This window comes from Terrapene carolina, unplaced genomic scaffold, assembly GCF_002925995.2.
Source record: "Terrapene carolina triunguis isolate 2854851 unplaced genomic scaffold, T_m_triunguis-2.0 Scaffold58, whole genome shotgun sequence".
NCBI lineage: Eukaryota > Metazoa > Chordata > Testudines > Emydidae > Terrapene > Terrapene triunguis.
In genome coordinates this window covers 68,065,052-68,086,112 of record NW_020664409.1, presented here as the reverse complement: position 1 = coordinate 68,086,112, position 21,061 = coordinate 68,065,052, and the positions used below count along the sequence as shown (strand labels likewise).

At 37.4% G+C, this 21,061-nt stretch overlaps 1 protein-coding gene across 1 annotated transcript in view; it reads right to left on the bottom strand.

The window, feature by feature from the left end:
• The window catches only part of WWP1 (WW domain containing E3 ubiquitin protein ligase 1), a 142,124-nt gene that overhangs the window by 84,257 nt on the left and 36,806 nt on the right, over positions 1 to 21,061 (bottom strand). The window contains exons 3-7 of the mRNA XM_024206087.2: positions 17,595 to 17,733; positions 15,715 to 15,839; positions 10,993 to 11,130; positions 10,836 to 10,902; positions 8,188 to 8,369 (exon numbers count right to left, since the gene is read on the bottom strand). Coding sequence (XP_024061855.2) covers positions 8,188 to 8,369; positions 10,836 to 10,902; positions 10,993 to 11,130; positions 15,715 to 15,839; positions 17,595 to 17,733 — 651 coding nt within the window. The remainder of the gene's footprint in view (positions 1 to 8,187; positions 8,370 to 10,835; positions 10,903 to 10,992; positions 11,131 to 15,714; positions 15,840 to 17,594; positions 17,734 to 21,061) is intronic.

The following is a 21,061-nucleotide window of genomic DNA, read 5'->3' as shown; positions in this document are numbered from 1 at the left end:
AATCGCCATTTTTCAACGAAACATCCTATTTATGGCAGTAATTTAACAACTGAGGAAAGGGCAAGAAATGCTGAGAAACTCACCACAAACTTAAAAGCTCAACAAAATATTTATATACAACAATCTACAGTTCAGGAAGCCATTACAAAGGCAAGTTATGTTCTGGCATTTAAAATCGCTAAACAAAATAAGCCTTTTGCTGAAGGGGAGTTTTTGAAAGAACGCATGGTTGATGTTGCTGGCTTGCTGTGCCCAGAATACCAAAACAAATTTGAGAACTTTAGTTTGCCATGAAGAACTGTTACTCGCCAAGTAGAAGTGATTGATGAACATTTGACTTCTGCGTTGAACAAGAAAGCACAGGGCTTTACGTTGTTTTCATTAGCTCTCGATGACAGCACTAACATTAAGGACGCAGCACAGTTATTAATTTTTGTCAGAGGAATTGATGACAAATTTGAAACCACAGAGGAATTTTTATCAATGGAATCAATGAAATGCACAACTAAGGGATCGGATTTATACGAGACGGTGTCTGGCTGCCTTGAACAGCTGAAGCTCCCCTGGAGTAAACTGGCAAACGTAACCAAAGATTGATTGCCAAATTTAACTGTGAAAAATGTAAGACTTTTAAAAAGAATTCAGAACAAAGTAAAAAGACAACCCCGATAAAGAGTGATTTTTCTGCATTGTATTATACATCAGGAGGCCCTCTGCAAAAATGTCCTGGACATTGATCCTGTTGTTTGCACAGTAGTGAAAGTAGTGAACTACATAAGAGAGAGGAGCTTAATTATTGGCAATTCATTTCTCTTTTTGAAGACACGGATGCTGAACACCAGGACTTACTTTATCATACAAATGTCCGCTGGCTCAGCTTAGGAAAGGTACTGCAATGAGTATGGGAGCTCAGAGATGAAATTTACACTTTTCTGGAGATGCAGGAGAAAGAAAATGATTTCCCTGAATTAAATAGTTCAAACTGGGTGTGCGACCTCGCTTTTAGTGTGGATATGTTGGCACATTTAAATGAACTTAATGTGAGGCTGCAAGGAAAGAATGTGTTTGTACATGAATTGAATTCTAGTGTGACAGCTTTCAAAGTCAAGTCAGTTTTGTTTTCAAAACAAATTAAGGACAAAATGTTCATTCACTTTCCAACACTGAAATACTTGGAAGTGTCGCCACAGCAGACAGAAAAGTACAGCAAAATTTTGAGCGAGAATTTGCACAGAGAATTTTCTCATCAATTCTCTGCCTTTGAGAAGATAGAGAAGACATTGATCTCCAGTGAGATTCCATCTTGAAGAAAAAGTACAATTCAGAAAAACTGGACAAGTTTTATGTCTCCTTGAGTGAAACAAAGTTCCCAAATATCCGCAAGTGGCACAGAAAATCCTTGTTTTGTTCGGCTCTACCTATGTGTGCAAACAAACATTTTTCCTACTGAATTATAACAAATCTCACTACAGATACCAGTTAACTGACCAGCATCTCAGCTCGGTATTGTGGATTTCCACAACGAGAATGACATCAGACTTTGATACCATTGTAAAGAAGGGTGAGCAGCTGTATTGTTCACATTAATCAAAGAGGGCATGGAAAGGGGGTAAGTTTGGTTTAATTATTGTAATACGTTGTTATGATGGTATATTTATAATAGTAAGTAAGGTTTTATTTTTTCCCCCCCACTAAAATGTATCTTTATTAAAGTTTATTTGAATAAGTCTTCTTCAGAGTTAAATTGTTTAACCACAACATTGCTTAATTATGGTTTACTTTGAAGCTAAAATAGTTTGAATATATTTTGGTTATTGACACGGTCAAATGGAGAAACACTGATGATTCAACAAAGCTAATTAAAGATCGTAAAGAAGTCAGCAATAAACATGAAAGCTACCAGACTTTTACGTAGTGCAGTAGTGTTGATTTTGAAACAAACTTATGTTGTCCCTGATTGAACATGAATTGTTAATTTCATGAGCATTCATGGCCCGCCATACAATTTCCATACCCAGATGTTGTCCTCAGGCCAAAAAGTTTGCCCACCCCTGCTATAGGATGAGGAAGCACAAACTGTCCAAAAGACTTCAGTAGCATAAATCTGGACAATTCACGTCTTCAACTCCTCCTCTAACCTCGTCTAACTGTGGATCCAACCTTGGATCTGCTATGGATCTCACGAGAGGATGCAGAGACAAACGATAAGAAGGATTTGCCTGGAGGTCCTGTTGGAGTCTTAGGAGGAGGGGGCAAAGATGGATCTGGAAAAAGACTCAATATCTTCTATTCTACTCATCTTTCTAAGTGAAGGGGATTTAAAACTCTGAACAGATAAAATCTCTCTCTTCTTCTCCCCCAGTGATCTCTCACTCAGGTCTGATGATCAGATCCTGAATGGTGAACATCTGCCATGACAGTAATGGTCTTCAGATTAGACATCAGCACTGGAACAGGAATGGGCAATAGTGGCAGTTTTACAGGCTTAGGCATCATTGGATCCAGAGAGAGGTTCAATTCCATAATTCTTGAACATGAAGCCTAATGCAGAGCTGACTAAGGTCTGCAGAGGCCATATCCAAATCAGACACATACATTAAATCTGACCCACAGAATCTGGCACTTCTAAACAGTGGCCATCTTCTCCCTCGCCTTTTTCCTTTGGAACCTAGGCAGTCAGAACTGATGGCTTAATCACAGAGTCCTTAGCTGCCAACTGAAGAGATGGTCCCTTCAACATCCTAGCAGGAGGAGCTGATGAAACAGGAACAGGAGCTGAAACCAAAGAATACACAGATCCCCAGGATCCTTTAGGCACCTTAGCCTTACAAGACAAGGCACTCAGAGCTGAAACACACCCCCTTGTGTTTGGATCTGATGATCTTCTGAAGCCAGACGTCTTTAGCAGCAAGAACTTTCTTAAGCAGGAGCACCTGCAGTCTATTCTGCATCTCCTTGCGTACTGGGTGTGAAACTCCAACAAACAGAACACCCAGAAGGAGAGACTGACCTTCACCAAGGCACTTAAGATGCCTAATGTGAGGTCGTCTGATGCCAGGAAGATGACTGGCATAAGCACATCCCTTAATGTTGGCTTTTACTTTTTTCTTCAGTTCCACCATCACTCAGAACTGAACTTAAAATTAAACTAACTACAAACTATCTAACTAAACTTACACTACAAGCTACAGCAACAATTATCTAAGGCACTAGTACAGGAGAAAAAAATCCTATACCTGCACCCCCAGAACAGTTCACTTCGATCTGGTGCAGGTTTTGGAAGAACTGAGGCAGTAGGGGATGCAGCGTGTCATTATACAGCCTTTCGCTCAGAATGTTTGAAGACACTGAGGAGAGGAGTAGGATGAGGTATATGTGCGCTCTAACAGGCATTGCTTGAAGAAGGTTCTGTTAGACTGCACTGGTTGCTTTATTGCCCACAAGTGGGAATATGCAGAGCCACTTGAAGTAGTAGTAACTTTTCAGTTTCCTGGCAGCTTGTTTAGTGGGATAGTAAGATGTGTTCGGTAAGCTAGCAGAAGGTGGGCACCTTGCTTCAAGTCCCCAAATGAAAATACACACAATTTGCTCTTGAAACTTCCAAGTGGTATTGGTTTTAAAAGAGAATCTTTATCACTATGAGACTGTAAGAGAATTTTAAAGGAAGAATAAAAGAAGGCGGAGTATGAAAGATATCAATTGATAACAGCCTTTAATGTCCACTTGGATAACTTTCTGGGCTCATTCCACTTGCTTTGTGGCCAAAAAATATTTACAATTTTTTTTAAAACTACCAACTCGGCAATTAAACAAAAATCCACCTCTTGGAAGGATTTAATAATGAAAACAACAACTACATTTGAAGTTAAAGTTAACAAGCCTTTTAAAATTATATTAATTTAAATGTATATTTACCCGACAAACACAGGCTACATAGAACAAGAAATGTATTTTTTACAGTTGCTGTTAGAAGTATACATATTTTTGCCTGTGTAGAAACTACATGGAAATGTCCTATCAGGTAAACAAGCAGAAGCTAATCTAAGGGTTACAGATATCACTTTTTCTTCTATCAATTAGTTAGCCCAGCAGAGCACATTAAACAGAAAATATATAAACAAAGACTTACTACTGCAATAAGATCTTCCTGACCTCCACCTTACTGAAACTGCATTTCTGGTAACAGAACCTCCTGTCAATTACTAAAGGAAAGCATTGCCAAAAGGAAAAAGGTAATGTGGTTTGGTGGAAGCAAATAGAACCAACCGTTCTTGTAAAGCTTTTAAGTAGAAAAACTATTTCAAAACTGTCCTTGCCGCAAGTGAGAAAACAGGAAAGGAAACTGTGAAGAGAAAACCTAATTATGGCAGGCCTAAAAATTACCTGTGAATACTTCCAGTTCAAATAAGAAGTTCATTAAATATTTGTCTGAGGAAAAAAACTACCAAAAATAATTGCTGATTTCTTATAGTGGTTTCAAAGTAAAATATTAAGAGCTGCACCTATGCCCAACTTAAATAAAATTAACCTTGTCTGCCTCCACCCAAAATCAACAACCTTAAAATGTTGGGTTTATACAGTTTAGTGTTATAAAATAAAAATAGTAATTTATATCCTTGAGACTAATGTAATTTTTTGGTCTGTTCAGTTACACGTAAATGTGACATTGTATTCTGCTACAATATGTCATATTTGGATAAGTCATTTTTAACCAGAAAATTTAAAATCTTATCAAGTTCATGTACAAGGCAATGCTGCTTTAGCTGAGCCAAAGGATCTCAATAGAAATTATAGGTATTGACTTCATAAATCAATACAAACTTTTTTTTTGGCATATTTTTTATTCATCTTGGTAGCTTTGTTACAGAAGACTGAAACTTACTATTCACAAAAATAATCCAGTGATCTAATAATTATGCATCACATACAATATTTTGATGCTGCATTTTATTATGTATCATTTCTGGATTATTGCCATGTTAAAGCAATCTATCACATCAACTGGAATTTTGATTTAAGATCTTCAATTTGTAAGCTCTCTAGAGCAGAAAGTATATTTTTATGTATTTGTACAGTGACTAGCACAAAAGGACAGTCTATGAAGACTCAATTCAGAAAATTCTAAGTTTAATGGACACTATTAGGTTAAAGTTCATATATATTTTAAAATATTCCTTCATCTGTGCTACTAAAACCTTAGATTATTAAAATAAAGAATTTACTTTACTTTTCACCATTTGTGCTGTTTGTTACTTTTCTACACTATATGTAAGCTTAGACAATAAAAACAGACCAGACAATTTTACTTTTGCTTACAGTCACTTTCTAGTTATTTTCACGCTATGGTTCTCTACCATAATTCTGCAACATCTGGATCACAAACACTGCATGGGAATGGTATGCTTTTGAATTCAAATCTATAACCTTACTCACATGCATATGTGCAGGACTGGGTTTTAAGCTGGGGTCTAAAATAAGGTGACAGCACCCCTTTAAGAAACCAACATTCACTTTAATCTGTACATCTGTTCTTAAATTACCAGTCAGAATCTGTCCTCTACTTCTTATATCTAACTTATGCCAGTCCATCTTCCCAAGAAGGCAAAGTGGGAAGTTTTTCATTATGTAACAAAGAACTTATCAGCAGTGCATATGCACAAGGGAACACAGTTAAGATTAATGTGTAGAGGGACTCATTGCTGGCCCATATGTAAAGCATGGGTAGAGAAATGAGGGGCAGAGGTTGCTTTTGGAACACCTTTATGCTAGTTCACTGTGCCACCATTTATAGCATGCAGGGAGTCACAGGCACTGCAGAATAACTACACTCCCCTCTTTGGGCAAGAGTGAGAAGGGGGCTTCAACCCTCTCGATGCACCTGGCAGCATACCTACACTGCAGTGCTGGGGTTTGTATCCTGCAAAGGTATAGACGAGGCACAGCATACTTTCTCCTTAGTGCAATGGGAAAACTGGGAAGGGGACTGTGATTGGGGAAGTCAATCTTCCTTTTAGGCTTCTCCAAAGGCAGCACAATGAGCTGCCCCTAACACAGGGCTTGTAATAATGCCACAATTGAGCCAGAAGGAATCAGGAAAGGAACTGATGTCAGATGAGATATAATTATTTATATACCCTAATATCAAACATTTGTATCTGCAAAGACACAAGCATGTAGCTGCAATGATCACAAATATCCTAATGGTTATAAGCTCACAGCTGCTGTGGTGCATGCTGCACAAGAGAATTAGGTCTGCAGAATTCAGATAGCATGTTTATCTTTCAAAACATCAACAGACAATTTCACCAATTTCCTTCACACTTGCCAATTTTAAAAAAAAATTACCTTTTTGTTAAAACTAGCCCAACTAAAGAGGAATTTTGAGCCCCACAAAAATAGTTGAATGGGATGGGAAAAGGGAGTTAGAAGTAGTAAAATAATTGGGGCAGATGCTCAGCTGGTGTCAGTAATCATAGCTCCACAAAAGAACTATGAAAGTTCATATCAGCTGAGAATCTGCCTCAATGGGTTTAAAAATGACAATTTTGACAGCATCTCTATGGAATTATTATCCAACACTGTCTAAGATTGACAAAATGTTACCTTTTATATTGTAATAACACTTGTAATTAATTTTATACCACAAGCAGTAGGGACCTCAGTTTTGTGTCTCACTCAGGAAAAGTCACATCCAGCAAAACTGCATCTTCTATCACTATGCTAGAATATGACTCAGTACAGACTTGAGAGATTTCCACCAACCCACTTCCTGTATCAACTAAGCACTCTTTGGAGGCTCCTTATCTCATTTAGCAATAATAGCACAAGAAAGCAAATGAAATTATATAGTATCTATGACTTTTGGACCTCAGCTTAAAAGGTACAGAATCAACTTGGATTTTCTTTAATTATTTTTTTAAGATCTGTTTTCTAATAGAGTACCCTTTAAGTAGTGTACCCCTTAAATACCAAGTCCTGAAGGATTTTTTTTTTAGTAACTTTAAAAAACTGAGGGTTTTTCTGTTCCCCTGTTATGTTTAGAAAGGTCTTTTGAGAATGCCAGAGAATAACACCCCTGCTTTTAGTCTGTTCATCTTCACTTGTTCCTGTTACTCAGACACTCTTTCACAGAACCTGAGGAAGGGCATGCACCATTGGCAAAATGACAAACACTGATTATATGTAAAATTCATTCAAATGCACAAAGTAATAAAATGAAAAAAAAATCTCTAATATCTTTCTACTATATTACTCTTAGAGGTTACTTGCAACAATAGTCAGTACAAAATTTCCAGATGGAAATCAAATTTAAAATTATCAACGTCCCTTTAGAAAAAATTGGTACTTAAGTGATCCTGGGCTGAGAATTCTAAAATATATTTCATCCCAGAGCAGATTCGTTACCTGATTTGCATACCACTGGAAAACAGGTTTATATAAGTGGCAACGGAAATGCTGAACTACAGTGACACAAGCTTGTCCTGCTACTAGAGAAATTTAAAGTCCTCATAAATTTGTTACATTGTTTCTGTCTTTGCCTTTGCAGATTTTTGTTGGAAAGTACTTCTTGTTGGGAAACGTACTTCCATTTCTTTGCAGTCAGGAAATCCACTTACTGTCTCTCACCTCCACTAGAAAAATGTTTTTGAAATGAGCCAATAAAGGAATAAATTATAAATTAATGGAGATATCCTATCTCCTAGAAATGGAAGGGACCGAAAGGTCATCGAGTCCAGCTCCCTGCCTTCACTAGCAGGACCAAGTACTGATTTTGCCCCAGATCCCTAAGTGGCCCCCTCAAGGATTGAACTCACAACCCTGGGTTTAGCAGGCCAATGCTCAAACCACTGAGCTATCCCTCCCCCAAACTTTTTCCTCTAGACAATCAGTGCTATGATTCAATGGTCTGGTTCAGGCATAGACGCCTTCCTTGATGACAAGATGTCTCTTAAGGAAAACAAAATAGGTAAAATATTGTGCTCCAAATTGATGTGTTCTGGAATGACTCAAGGAAGTGGAGAAATTCTAAGATTTATATTTATCATGGAGAAGTGAAAATAGGATTACAGGTGTTATCTCGGATATATGTAGCAAAAGGCAGATAAACAATCAAAAGTTGGACTACATGATTTTAACTAAATAGAAAAGCTTTACCGAACAGTGTTTTATAACATGCTCATTTCTTACCAGTGTTGTTGGCAGGCTGGGTTGAAAGTGGTTTTGGTACTGGTGTAATTTTGGGACTGACTGCAACATGAGAAGGAGATGAAGTGCTGTCTCCATTAACAGCATGTACACAGAATGCATTCTGTATTACAGAGTTTAAAGGAGTTTGATTGTCTATTCCATTAGACATGTCACAGGTAGATCTTGGCAAAATAAAGAGGATTTTGATTAATACAAACAGTATGTTAAACATAACTATAGAAAACAAAGGCCTACACTGAAACATGCTGAAAGATCTGATACAAAATACACCAAAGTAAACTGAGTGGCAAGGTTTTAATATTATTCCGTTGGTGGGTGTGGATAATAGTTCATATATGTAAAACTAAACCAATTATGGGGGTAAGGGAGCTTATTTTTGTAATTTTAACTCAGATACTTATCAACTGAATTTTTAAATTCCATTTATTTTCCCCCCAATATGGCATTACAACTGAGTTGAGCTGGCTAGTTTGGCTACTACAGTTCCCAAAAATGGCCCAGCTGCTTCTCTGGAGAGAACCCCATCCCATCAGATGAGCTTCTTTCCTCCTTTAGGCATGCTGACAGCTGGTTTTGTCAGTCACATCTCTAGAAATTACTTCAGAGTAGTTACCGTCTAACAAATGAGGCAGCAAAGATTTCTCTTAGTGAGAGGGAAATAAATACTTAAGGCCCCCTACAGGAAAACACCATATTTTGAGATGCTGTTCCATTCTTCCCAACCCCTAAATATTGTTTTAGCCTTTTCTGGGGACAAATGGCAGTCACAGAGGTCACCTTCATGCATGCTGCATTGAAGCAGAAATCAAGCAGATGAGGGAGCCCTTGAGAACAGAAAAATGCTGGAAGAGGTGGTTGATCATCCTGCCTACTAGAGTTAGGAAGGAAGACCCAATGTGCCTGTGCTGTCACAGACCAAGTCACAGAAAAGTAGGCTTAGTGAAGAATAATTAAAACAAACATTTCTTTGTTATAAAACAGCAACATCAATTCACTTAAGTTACTGATAAATCAAACAACAACAGACTCAGCTTTTGTTTTCGGTTATTTTTTATTCTAACCTAGAAATCTTATTTGATTTTGCTGACATCTACAGAATACATCTAAACCAGAGGTCAAAAGAATTGGTTTGTTTTCAAATCAGTGGAGCTAAGCTGTATTTATTTTTCAGTAAAGAGTTTTGTAATCAGAATATTATTTTTAAAATTAAGTTAGACATTTTTTTAGAAGTGTCCTATTCGTGTTATTAGCAATTTTCAGTTTTAATGTAAGGTAAGTTAACACATCAACAGGGTAGGGCCAAGTACAAAAGCAGCATTAGGGGCAACACGAATTGTCTGAAGACAAGGGAATACTGCTGCTTCAAAGATCAAACAACCAAAGAGATCAGGACGGAGGACTGTGAAGGTATAGCTGATCCATCTTCAAAAAATCTGGGGCAATATCTTGTGGAAAGGAAGGAGGAGGAAGAAAATTATAGTCCCCAAGATGCTAGAGAAAGCTGGGGAATAACACTTTTGAGTCCTCACCCCAGTAATATTTAGTGGCCAAGGGGATCCAGAGACAAACCTCCACATATAAAGGAGGACAGTAGTGGGATGGGCAGGGAAGAACAACTTGTGTCCATCCCCCAGATCTGTAGCAGCTGAGGGGGAGCAAAACCACACACATGGAAGGAAAGTAGCAAGGTAAGGAAATCACTGCAAGGTTGCTGGGTGGTCCAGTAACAATAAAGCTAGTTTTAGTAATGAACTCCTTGCTCCCCTTCTACTGCTGTTTGAGGACCAAGTGTGGCCTGTTTCTATTATTCTCCTGGAGCCCTTTGTTTTTAGATGAAGCTTGTGGGTCTCTCTACATCAAACTCAAGGCTCTCTTCCCCATTTCAGGTTTAGGTGGGCAAGTTCTTTGCTTTGAAGGCTTTTTTCAATAACTATTTAAGTCAATGGGAGTCCTTCCATTGACTTCAATGTGAACCAGATCAGGCCTTGAAAGAGAGCTAGTTGGGAGGGAGGAGGGAGAAGACCGGATGGGGGACACAGGCCCTTTTCTTCCCTCCTCTCTTGCAATAGCATTTTAAAGGAGGAAGGTAGTAGAAAGGCACTACGCCTGGCTCTTACACAGCAGCAGGAGGTAGCAAGGAGCTCAGCACTCAATACCAGATTCACAGTTCCTGATCCACTAAGCTCCAGTGCAGCACTTCACAGATTTCAAAGCCAGGTGGACTCTATGTTTGGTCAGATGGACTTATATGTTTTGGCAGAAGACTAAACTAAACCATCAAGAGGTTGACCATTTACCTGGAGAACAAGGCACAAGCTACCCTATTACCAGCAGAAGAACAGAGATGTAAACTGAACAGCTACATTCACCTAATCTAAGTAATCCACATGAACTCAATGGAACACCCACATGAATAAAGTTAGTCATGTGCAAATTTACAGCACTGGGCCCTTGGTGATGCAATCCTTCCTTACTCAAGCAACACTACAAATGGAGTCCATGGGAGTGTAGGCCTGAAGGTCAAAACCTGGACCCCTGTGCAAAATTCAGTTATGTCATTTAAAATGAAACAATGGACATTATACTTCAAATACTGCAAAAAGTAAAAAATAATAATAAATTCAAACCTGGATGTAGTTCTTGCCAAAATTTCTCTGTTTTCATGTATAGCATCACCATTTTGCTGGACTTCTACTAAACAATAAGAAATACATTAAATAGATTTTTTCTTCTTTTAAAATGTTAACAAAAACATATGGGTTTTATTTTACTAATTTAACTTACTGGCTGCTGGTGAACTGCAGTTTGTAAGAGATTCTTGCTCAACAACCAAACCATCAAGCACAACTGTCAGTTCACCAGTTTGCACCATGCCACTCTTGTTTTCTAAGGAGAGTTTCAATTGTTCTTTCACCCCCTCCACTACAAAGGGAAAAAGAATAAATTCAGCATTAAATAGTTTCCCCCACAAAAACATACTAAAAATATTTTGTACAAAGTTATATTACATATAAAAATTCTACACACTATATATATATATACATACACACACACACACACACACACACACACACATATATACACACACATACATACATACACACACACACACACACACAGTTTTCTCTGCTACTTGAAGAAAAAGTTATATATAGATTTATTCTAATATATATTACGGATACATCTTCTATTTCTTCTAAGTCTTCAGGTTTTGCTAATTTGTAATTTTACGAACTAGTTTGCTGAATAAAGTAATTAATTAAGATTTGATTTAAATAAGATGCATTTCTATTATTTTGCTGCTTTCTATTCCCTCAGAGCAGGGAACCCTAAAAATCACATGGGTTACATCATCATGTTTGATTATGTACACTGTAGAGTCCATAAATAGGAGTCCAGCTTTACATACAACTTTTGCTGATATAAACCACGCTGTAAATTTCTAGGACGGGGATAGGTCAGCAAAAGACATCTGGAATATGGCAAGCATTTATGGAACTCCACTGTTGAAACCTCAGGACACTTGACAGATAAATGGTGAAATCCTGGCCTCACTGAGTCAATGGCAAAACTCCCATTCACTTCAGTAGAGCCAGGATTTCACCCCAAGAATCTCCATGTGTCACTGCAACTTCAGAGTAGACAGTGGACAGCTAAACATAGGCATGGTTTTACAGAAAATCAGGGATTCCAATTAAGGGTGTGTGAGGTTTTGAACAATTATGTAGTTTGTTGGAGAAGAAACAGTGCCAGATCCTCAGCTGGTTATCATTCAGCAGAGCACCCACTCAAGTCAATGGAGTTATGTCAATTTACACTGAGGTTATAGACTCCTAATACCTACTGCAAAAGAAATGGTTAGATTAGATAGTTTCTAGCACATATACTATTGGCTCCATACAGGCTTAGTGCTTCAGATAGATTATTTACTTGGATTTCTCCAAGCTTATTGTTCCCAGGGTGCATTTTTGGAATCTTGTGCCAATTTCACAGACCCAAAATGTTTAAAGAAGCTATAACTAAATTCTGGACTGTGAACCCTGATACATGCTTTACAAGGTACAGGGAGCTAAAACTATTAGATACACAAAACTTGTGCTCAATTCTTGACTATCTCCAAAGACCAGTAGGAAGGAGGGAAAATGTGGATCTAAGTAGGTAGTAAATACAAAATAATAAATAAATTAAAAAAATATAAAGTCACTGATAATTTTCTGTAAAAAGCAACAGAGAGTCCTGTGGCACCTTTAAGACTAACAGATGTATTGGAGCATCAGCTTTCATGGGTGAATGCCCACTTCGTCGGATGCATGTCATCCGATGCTCCAATACATCTGATGTTCCAATACATCTGTTAGTCTTAAAGGTGCCACAGGACTCTGTTGCTTTTTACAGATCCAGACTAACACGGCTACCCCTCTGATACTTGATAATTTTCTGTCACTAACATACAGATCCCAACTCTGAAGATTATTAAACAATAAGAGTATTACTAGACCAGTTAAAAACAAACAAACAAAAAAAACCCTGCCCTATATTTTAACCCATTTATCAGAGTCTAAAAAATAATTCCAATTAAACATCTGTATTGAACTCAATAGGACTGTCAGGCTGGGGATCTGCACGAGGGCGATGACTTTCTGTGCCATGATATGGTGCATGTTGCGGAATGGATTGAACATGAGCAAGCACTCAAAGAAAAACCAAGCATTACAAATCCAGAAAATTTGGACTTACACTTAAGTTATACTTAAAAGAAATGCAAACACATTAAGGATGAAAATAAACAATCTTAACAGTCATCTGTAGCAAGGTCATGCAACACCACCACTTACGTTGTAGGGATTTTAAGTATTTGTGGTCTCAGATTAGCTGCATCTTTAAAAATAGTTTTCATTAGTTCCCCCTCCCATCTTACAGGGCAGAGTTAAGGTTGTTTATGTGCCTTAATTATATTTCAAATCTTGCTGTAGTCCTTTTGTCTTAGAATTTCCCTTTTTTTATTACAAAAATGTCATACACAAACACTAAACAAGAAACCCAAAGCGAATGCTACCATAAGATATATCTAATTGTTTTAAGATATGTATTATCAGCCTTTTTTAAAAATTGTATCTTCGCTATATGGAAAGTTTGAAGATTGTGCTATTATGTTCTAAGATTATTTGGGACCAAAAAAAATCTAACATGTTAAATTACTTCAAGAACCCATTTTTAAATTAATTATAACTCAATTCTGGATATACTTGAATTTTCTGAGCTCAAAGAGGAAGCACTAAGTTTTGGAGAGGATATTCTGTATATTTAACACATAAACAAGGTTGAATCTCTGCTCTAAGTGCAAAACAGAAAACATGTTTAACTATGGAGCCACGTCTGACATCTTCATAATACTAATGAAGACATTCCACTTAGAGGTGGCTTCCGCTTTGGATGTCTTGTAATAAGTGAGAAAGATGTAAAGAAACCTTTTTTACACTCTCAGTTTTCCCTCATTATAAATTCTGAGGTTTTGTATGACATCTATAGATTGGGAAAAATGAATTTGAGCTATTGGTTTAGCTGGGATTTCAATGCCATTTTGGGGTGAAATTTAAAAGAAATTTCATGTTCTAATGAAAAAATTAAGAAAGGAGAACAAGACATAAAAATCTTGTAGCTCATTAGCACTTCTGGCAGGGGCAATAGGTATCAGGGAGGCTGCCTTATGCAAGAGAAAATGTAGGTGATAATCACTAATGTACTCAAAGGAATAAAGATGAATAAAAATTAAACTGATTTACAAAAAATCATCATTTAAATTATTTTAAAACATAAACCTATTTAAAATTAAATTTGAACTAGACAATCTGTGTTAAAGCCTAAAGCTATTATGATCTAATAAAATCATTTAAACTAAATACAAAAATATTATTTATTTATTTATTTATTTATATTTTTTATGTTTGCCACCAAGTTTTAAAGAAAGTCAAACCTTTGAACTGGTGCAAGTCACTGGCTAAGCATCTGGAACCAGAATTTGTTGACGCGCTAAACCAGCTTTTGACACCAGTAGCCTCTACTGCTGGTGCACAGAGAATAATTTCTTCATTACACTTTATTCAACTAGTTAAGTTTAATGACTAATTCATTCGAAGCTAAGACACCAAGAGGGTGTTGAAAAACCAGGAAAACTTGTTTTCCTCGTCCAATGAATAAAAACCAGGTGTGAGAGGATGAGCGCTACAAATTTTAAAATCCTAAAGGACACAGTAACCCAAAATAATCAGTTCAATTGACTAACTACAGATACTTATTTTGTTGAATAAATCAGTTAGTTTTAAATGCAAAAAATGTTTTGATAAGCTTTTGTTAAACTTTCTTATGTATCCATGACTTTTAAACTCATTTTATGTATGAAAAAAATTTAAATGATGGTTTTGTTTTTTTAATTTGATTTGAATTTCCATCCAAATAGAGTTTCACACAAGTCACAAGTAAAATCAATCTAGTAAATAAGAAATACATCATTCACTGTTTTCTAACATAATGAAATAATGTAAAAATTAAGAATTTGAATAAACATAAGATAAGCTATATAACTGCTTACATAAATGTGTATAAATATAGCGTATCCTCCTAATTAGCAAAGAGAGACACTGAATTTAGTGTGAAGTCTATATTTAGTCGCAAATCTACATGTTTTAATGGTTACCAACAAATGAGAAATAACCTTCCTTCAGGAAAATAACTAAGCAGTACAAATGCAAAACATGATTAAAATCAATTATTTAAATCAAGATTTCCAGCATGCGGATTTAAATCATGCTTAAAATCAGTAATTTATAATCAATCCATCCTGAAGGAAGGGTCAATTATTTTGTTCAACATTGGGTTCTAATACCATCTATCACAGTGGAGTGAAATTTGGCCTGTTAAGTTATGAATTCAGGGAAGACTAGAGAGCCTTGTACATGGCTAAACATTTTTTCCATTTTGGGGGTTGCATGAAACGTTTGGCCATTTGGGGGGGGTTGCAATAGATCCTGCTGAACAATGGAAATTCTCTAACTAATCAGAGAAAATGTATATCCCCATATCTTTATTTAATACACCTCTACCTCGATAGAACGCTGTCCTCTGGAGCCAAAAAATCTTACCGTGTTATAGGTGAAACCGCGTTATATCGAACTTGCTTTGATTCACTGGAGTGCGCAGCCCCGGCCCCCCTGGAGCACTGCTTTACTGCGTTATAGCCGAATTCGTGTTATATCGGGTCGCATTATATCGGGGTAGAGGTGTAGTTTCCTCTCACTTTTTTCTGTAGTTATTTCATATACTATTATTTGAAAACATTTATCTTGCACTATAAATTTAAATCTCTCTCTATAACCCAAAGAGACAGGCCATGAAGGTCTGTTTTAATTATATGATAATTTTTTGTCATTACATCAAAACTACCAAAATTAATGTAACTGAAATAATCAATTTTTTTCCTTAATCAATATGCCCTCCATGAAAACTTACATTTTCTATTGTGTATTTCCAAAGCTTGTCTCAAGTCTACAGTGGCTCTTCCTAATAAAACATCAGCTTTTAAAGTGTGATGGCTCCACACTCGAAATTCCAACGTAGTCTGTGGAGTCACATTCCTGTATATAAAATATTATTTTTTAAATTAAGCTGTAGGTACTCATCTTTCATTATTATAAATGTATTATCTATTTTAATCAGTTTTTCAATAACTTCTGTAATTACTGGTAGTGACTAAGGTTTTTTTTTTTTAAAAGCTATATCACAAAAGCACCATGAAACAGAAAAATCAATGTAATATCTCAAGCACAGATCAGGACTAAGGTATGTTATTACAATAGTGTGAAAATACTTGGGAGCATAACTACTCACATTAAACTCAGATTTCAGTTATGCATCAATTTCACAGTTTTTTGTTTTTTAAAAAATTCATTTCCCCCCATACGTAATTTTAAATACAAACTTATTTCCAATATTTGTCAATAGGAAAAAAATGTTAGATTTGATTTTCAGCTTGTATCATTAGAGACAACGCTGAATAGCCACCACTGCTCAGATGCCCTCAAACATATTAATTTATGAATTGAACACACACACAATATACAATATTAAAAACAATTTTAAAAAATGCTCTGAAAATTAAAACAAAAAACCCACCCCAAGTGATGAGACTAAAATACACCATTGGAGGAAAGAGGCAAGGTAACCAAAATGGAACAAACAGTGGTTATATTACAAACACTTTTGGGGGAAAGTTTTGGGTTTTTTTAAGAGTTGGGAGAAATTAGCTAAGATATCAGGGGAAGCAAATGACCTTGCGTAAACACTGTAGACCATCGTGATGACATTGATGTAGTTTTCTTTTAGCTGGGTTTTTAGTAGATCTGTGTTACTTACAACTTGTTCTGAATGAAGCAGCATATTTGCTCATTCGTTTTAGTAACCATGATCTATGTTGTCTGCCTATAATATGTTCATCTATTAAAGAATTACTTTACATTACTTATTTACATTACTTTAAAGAAAATCAATAGAGCTAGTTTAAGGTTTCGAACAATGTTGGCCCATGCTGTATTTGAGATCTTGTTTTGAAGGATACCTATTCTTGGGATCCCACGTTGTCTTTAATTAGCAGGCAATCAGGTGTGAGAGGATGAGCACTACAAATTTTAAAATCCTAAAGGACACAGTGACCCAAAATAATCAGTTCAATTGACTAACTACAGATACTTATTTTGTTGAATAAATCAGTTAGTTTTAAATGCAAAACATGTTTTGATAAGCTTTTATTAAACTTTCTTATGTATCCATCACTTTTAAACTAATTTTATGTATGAAAAAAATTTAAATGATGGTTTTGTTTTTTTAATTTGATTTGAATTTCCATCCAAATAGAGCTTCACACAAGTCACAAGTAAAAACTGCTTGATTGCCTGCCAATTAAAGACAATGTGGGATCCCAAGAATAGGTATCCTTCAAAACAAGATCTCTATCCAGCAACATGATTTCTGTTTGTCTATGGGTGAGAACAAGATTACTGATGCATCCAGCTGGCAACATCCTGTAAGCATTCCTACACAGCATGGACTGAGCTGAACACAGTCCATAGTGCAAAAGATATACAGTCGTGCATCAAGTGTATATAAAGATATCCCACTCCTGTTTAGAAATAATCTTGCCAAGACACCTCATATACACATTGAGCAACAACAGTTATTTTAGGACAAATATTGCCATTAGATAAATGCAACTTTCAATTAAGTTAAAGGAAGTTGTGTGTATGCAGCCAACAGCAGAGTTTGGTAAATATTTGTCTCTAATGTTTGAATAATAAATTATATTTTACAAAGTTAGAAAAAGCTTTTCTACTTACACAGTCAACTGTTCATCCCATTTTGGATTTGAAGAACTATTTGATTTTGCTGTTTTCTTGATTTCTCCATCTACAGCTAATTCTGTATAAATGGCTGTTCCAAACCAGTTCTTTTTCCTTTTCAATTTGGCACTAGAAACTATCAAACAAAAACAGATTGTTTATAATTACTGGAGCACACTTCTTGCTGAAAAACAACAAAATTACTATCTAAAGGATCGATTCAGTAGAAATTGCATGAAAGAACAACCTGACTCCTCATCTTTTCAACCTCTGCTTAGTGCTGAACAAATCTGGCTCCCCAAATGAACCCTTTAAAGTCTACCCACAGGACACTTTCACAGAAGTACAAAAATGACTGGAAGTCATTGTATCCCACCCCTCTACCAAAGCAATAATCATATTTCAAAGAGCAAACTCATTTTGCTAGGTAACAGCAGTATCATTTCCAAAGATATCGTAGATGTAGCTAAGATAGGTGAGGCATGTTCCCTTAACCACAGGTAGGTAATTTCAAGATAGGCATTCTGCAACATGATTAGCAAACCTGTGCAACTACTATGAGAGAGAAAAAAAATCAGTCTTCTGGGTTTCTCTTTGTTCATTCCCCCACCCTTTCTACTCTCCTTCTTTCTCTTCCAACTCTTCTTTTAAGTGCAAACTATTAAGTATGACATGCATCAGTAATTGACCTGGGCAAGTTCGATACAGGTTTTAAATTAGGTGCGATCATAGGGATCACAAATTTTTAAGACCACTTATGCACATTTCAGAATCCTACTCTATTACAGGGCCAGCTGCGTCTACATGGAGCAAGTCTTGGTCAACACCTGGCCTACTGGAATTCGTGAAGGCGAAATCTTCTATTCTATATAGGTTTTTATACCGCACTACTCATCATAATATCTGAACGCCTTCCAATAATGCACTAAACAACGTGACTACACATCTGTCACAAGTTGTTTGCTTTCTCATCCTCTCCCTACTGGGGAGAAGCTCCTAAATCAGCCTGCAGAAATCAAAAGTTCTCTCTTACATTTTCACCAGCTCTGCAGCTGCTCTAAAAAGTCTGTATGTAGAGAGGAAATATCCAGTATCCCTAGCAGAGGCCTGGATACTCTCCATGCCCAGTTCATTAGTGTAAGTTCATCTCCAGAAGGCTGCTCTGTCACTTCCTCACTCAGACAAAATAGTGTGCCTTCCTCTAATCAGGGGCAGCTCCAGGCACCAGCGCAGCAAGCACGTGCCTGGGGCGGCAAGCCGCGGGGGGCGGCCCACCGGTCCCTGTGAGGGCGGCAGTCAGGCTGCCTTCAGCGGCATGTCTGCGGGAGGCCCGCCGGTCCCGCGGATTCGGCGGCAGGAACGCCAAATCGGCGTGACCAGCGGATCGCCCACAGGTGTGCCGCCGAAAGCCGCCTGACTGCCGTGCTTGGGGCGGCAAAACACAGAGCCGCCCCTGCCTCTAATTTTCTTATAACCATCAACAAAAGCTGCCAACGTTTTAAGTTATTTTCCACACACAATATTTTAAAAATAAGCTGATGGCCTGGGGTCCACTAGGCTTATAGGTTCCAGACAGTTACATGTACCTGCAGACAAATTTTAGGTATTTTACAGATCTCTTCCTCCTCCACCACCTGTATCTCAGCTGGTCCTCCAAACCACCCCTACCCTCAGCTAAAAGGGTTGAGGACTTTTAGCTGTTGGACTGTATAACACTCCTCTGCTCCCTCTCACTATGGTGTGTCCTTGTCTTAGAATAGGTGAGAGGCAGTTGGACTGGAGCTGATGGAAAGGGAAATAAGAGAAGGCCCGTCATGAGATACTCCTGGATCACAGAACCGTGAAGCGCGCCAGATTTCTATGAAGCATGTTTCAGTTACCACCAGAATATTCAGGATGGGATTTTCCAAAGAGTCTGAAGGGAGCTAAAGCACCCAGCTTCAACTGAATTTCAATGAGAGTTGTACACTTGATCCCTTTAGTTTCCTTTGATAATTCTACCCTTATTCCTATGTTTGCTTATATCATAAAGGGAAATGTAGCCTGACCCTACAAACTGTGAGACTTGAATCACTAGAAAAATAAACCTAGGGAAGATACTTTCTTCTGAAAATTCTGTAAAAATTATATTTTTACTTGTACAGAGAGCCTTGGTAGCCCTTTCACATTTGCAGGTATTTTTTGCCATTTTAAAGTGGGAACTGCAACACTGGCATATTACGACTATATCGGAATTTTAACAAGCTTTCCTTTAATGTAGGCTCCTTTCATAGATTCCAATCCCAGACGGGACCATTGTGATCATTTAATTTGACCTCCTGTATTACACAGAACACAGAATTCTTTACATCAATCTTCATTGTAGATGACTGGTGGGAGATTCCCACATATGAGACGTTCTTTGTAGGTGACAAATCTGAGTAACAGTCCCAGATTGATGTAGCAATAGACGAGATTTTGGAACAGATTGATATATTTGATAGTAATAAGTCACCAGGACCAGATGTCACCAAATTAAATTAATAGGCAACAGGTTTAAAACAAGTCGCTGATTCCCTAGAGATCCCTCTAGAGCAGGGGTTCCCAAACTTGCTTCGCGGCTTGTTCAGGGTAAGCCCCTGGCGGGCCGCGACACGCTTTGCAGGGCTTTGGATCTGTGCTCTGGCTCCGCTCCAGCTTCAGGCAAAAACCTGCAGCTCCACTGCTCCAGAGCTGCTCTGCACTCCAGCTCCGGGCTCTGCTCCAAAGCCCTGAGTTGCTTTGTTTACCTGAGCGTCCGCAGGTATGGCCGCTCGCAGCTCCCAGTGGCCGTGGGGCCAAAATAGCTTGAGTGTCAGTAACATACTCTTGAAAATGCCCTGAAAAAAGAAGGGAAGACCAGCAAGGGTTCCTTGCTAGCAACCATAGAAAAAGAGCTGGATGTAGAGGAGCTGCAAAAGTGGCTTGTGCCTGACCCATGTCTAAACTTGGGATCTCTGTCTTAATGCAGCTTTATTGATGGAATTGTGATTTCTGTGGCATTAAGGGTTTGGGGTTGGGATTTAAATAGCAGAAAAATCAATCAATCAATCTTATTTTCATGTGACTGCAGATGGTCATTAAACACAGACTTTTTCATATGCTGCTGTCCATAATCCTTTTTGCATAGTCTGTAGTCTAGAGCAGAGCAATCTGAAAGATTTATATGAAGAACATACAAATAGATAAGAATTCTAATTCCTGCATTAACAGAAGTAAGTTTGAGTTGTTTTTCAAACTCATATGTGTAAGTCAAGAGAACTCTTCGTTCTGTGGAAGTTTTTTCACAGAAGGTTCAGCTGATCAATAGCAGCCTCTGCCTGAGTACTAGCAAACTCATTTTTATAATTTGTTTGTCTTTAAATTGGTGGAGACCAATTTGGATATTTATAAAAAAAATTCTTAGAAGACATTTAATTTCAAGTCTGTTGGGATAAAATCTGATC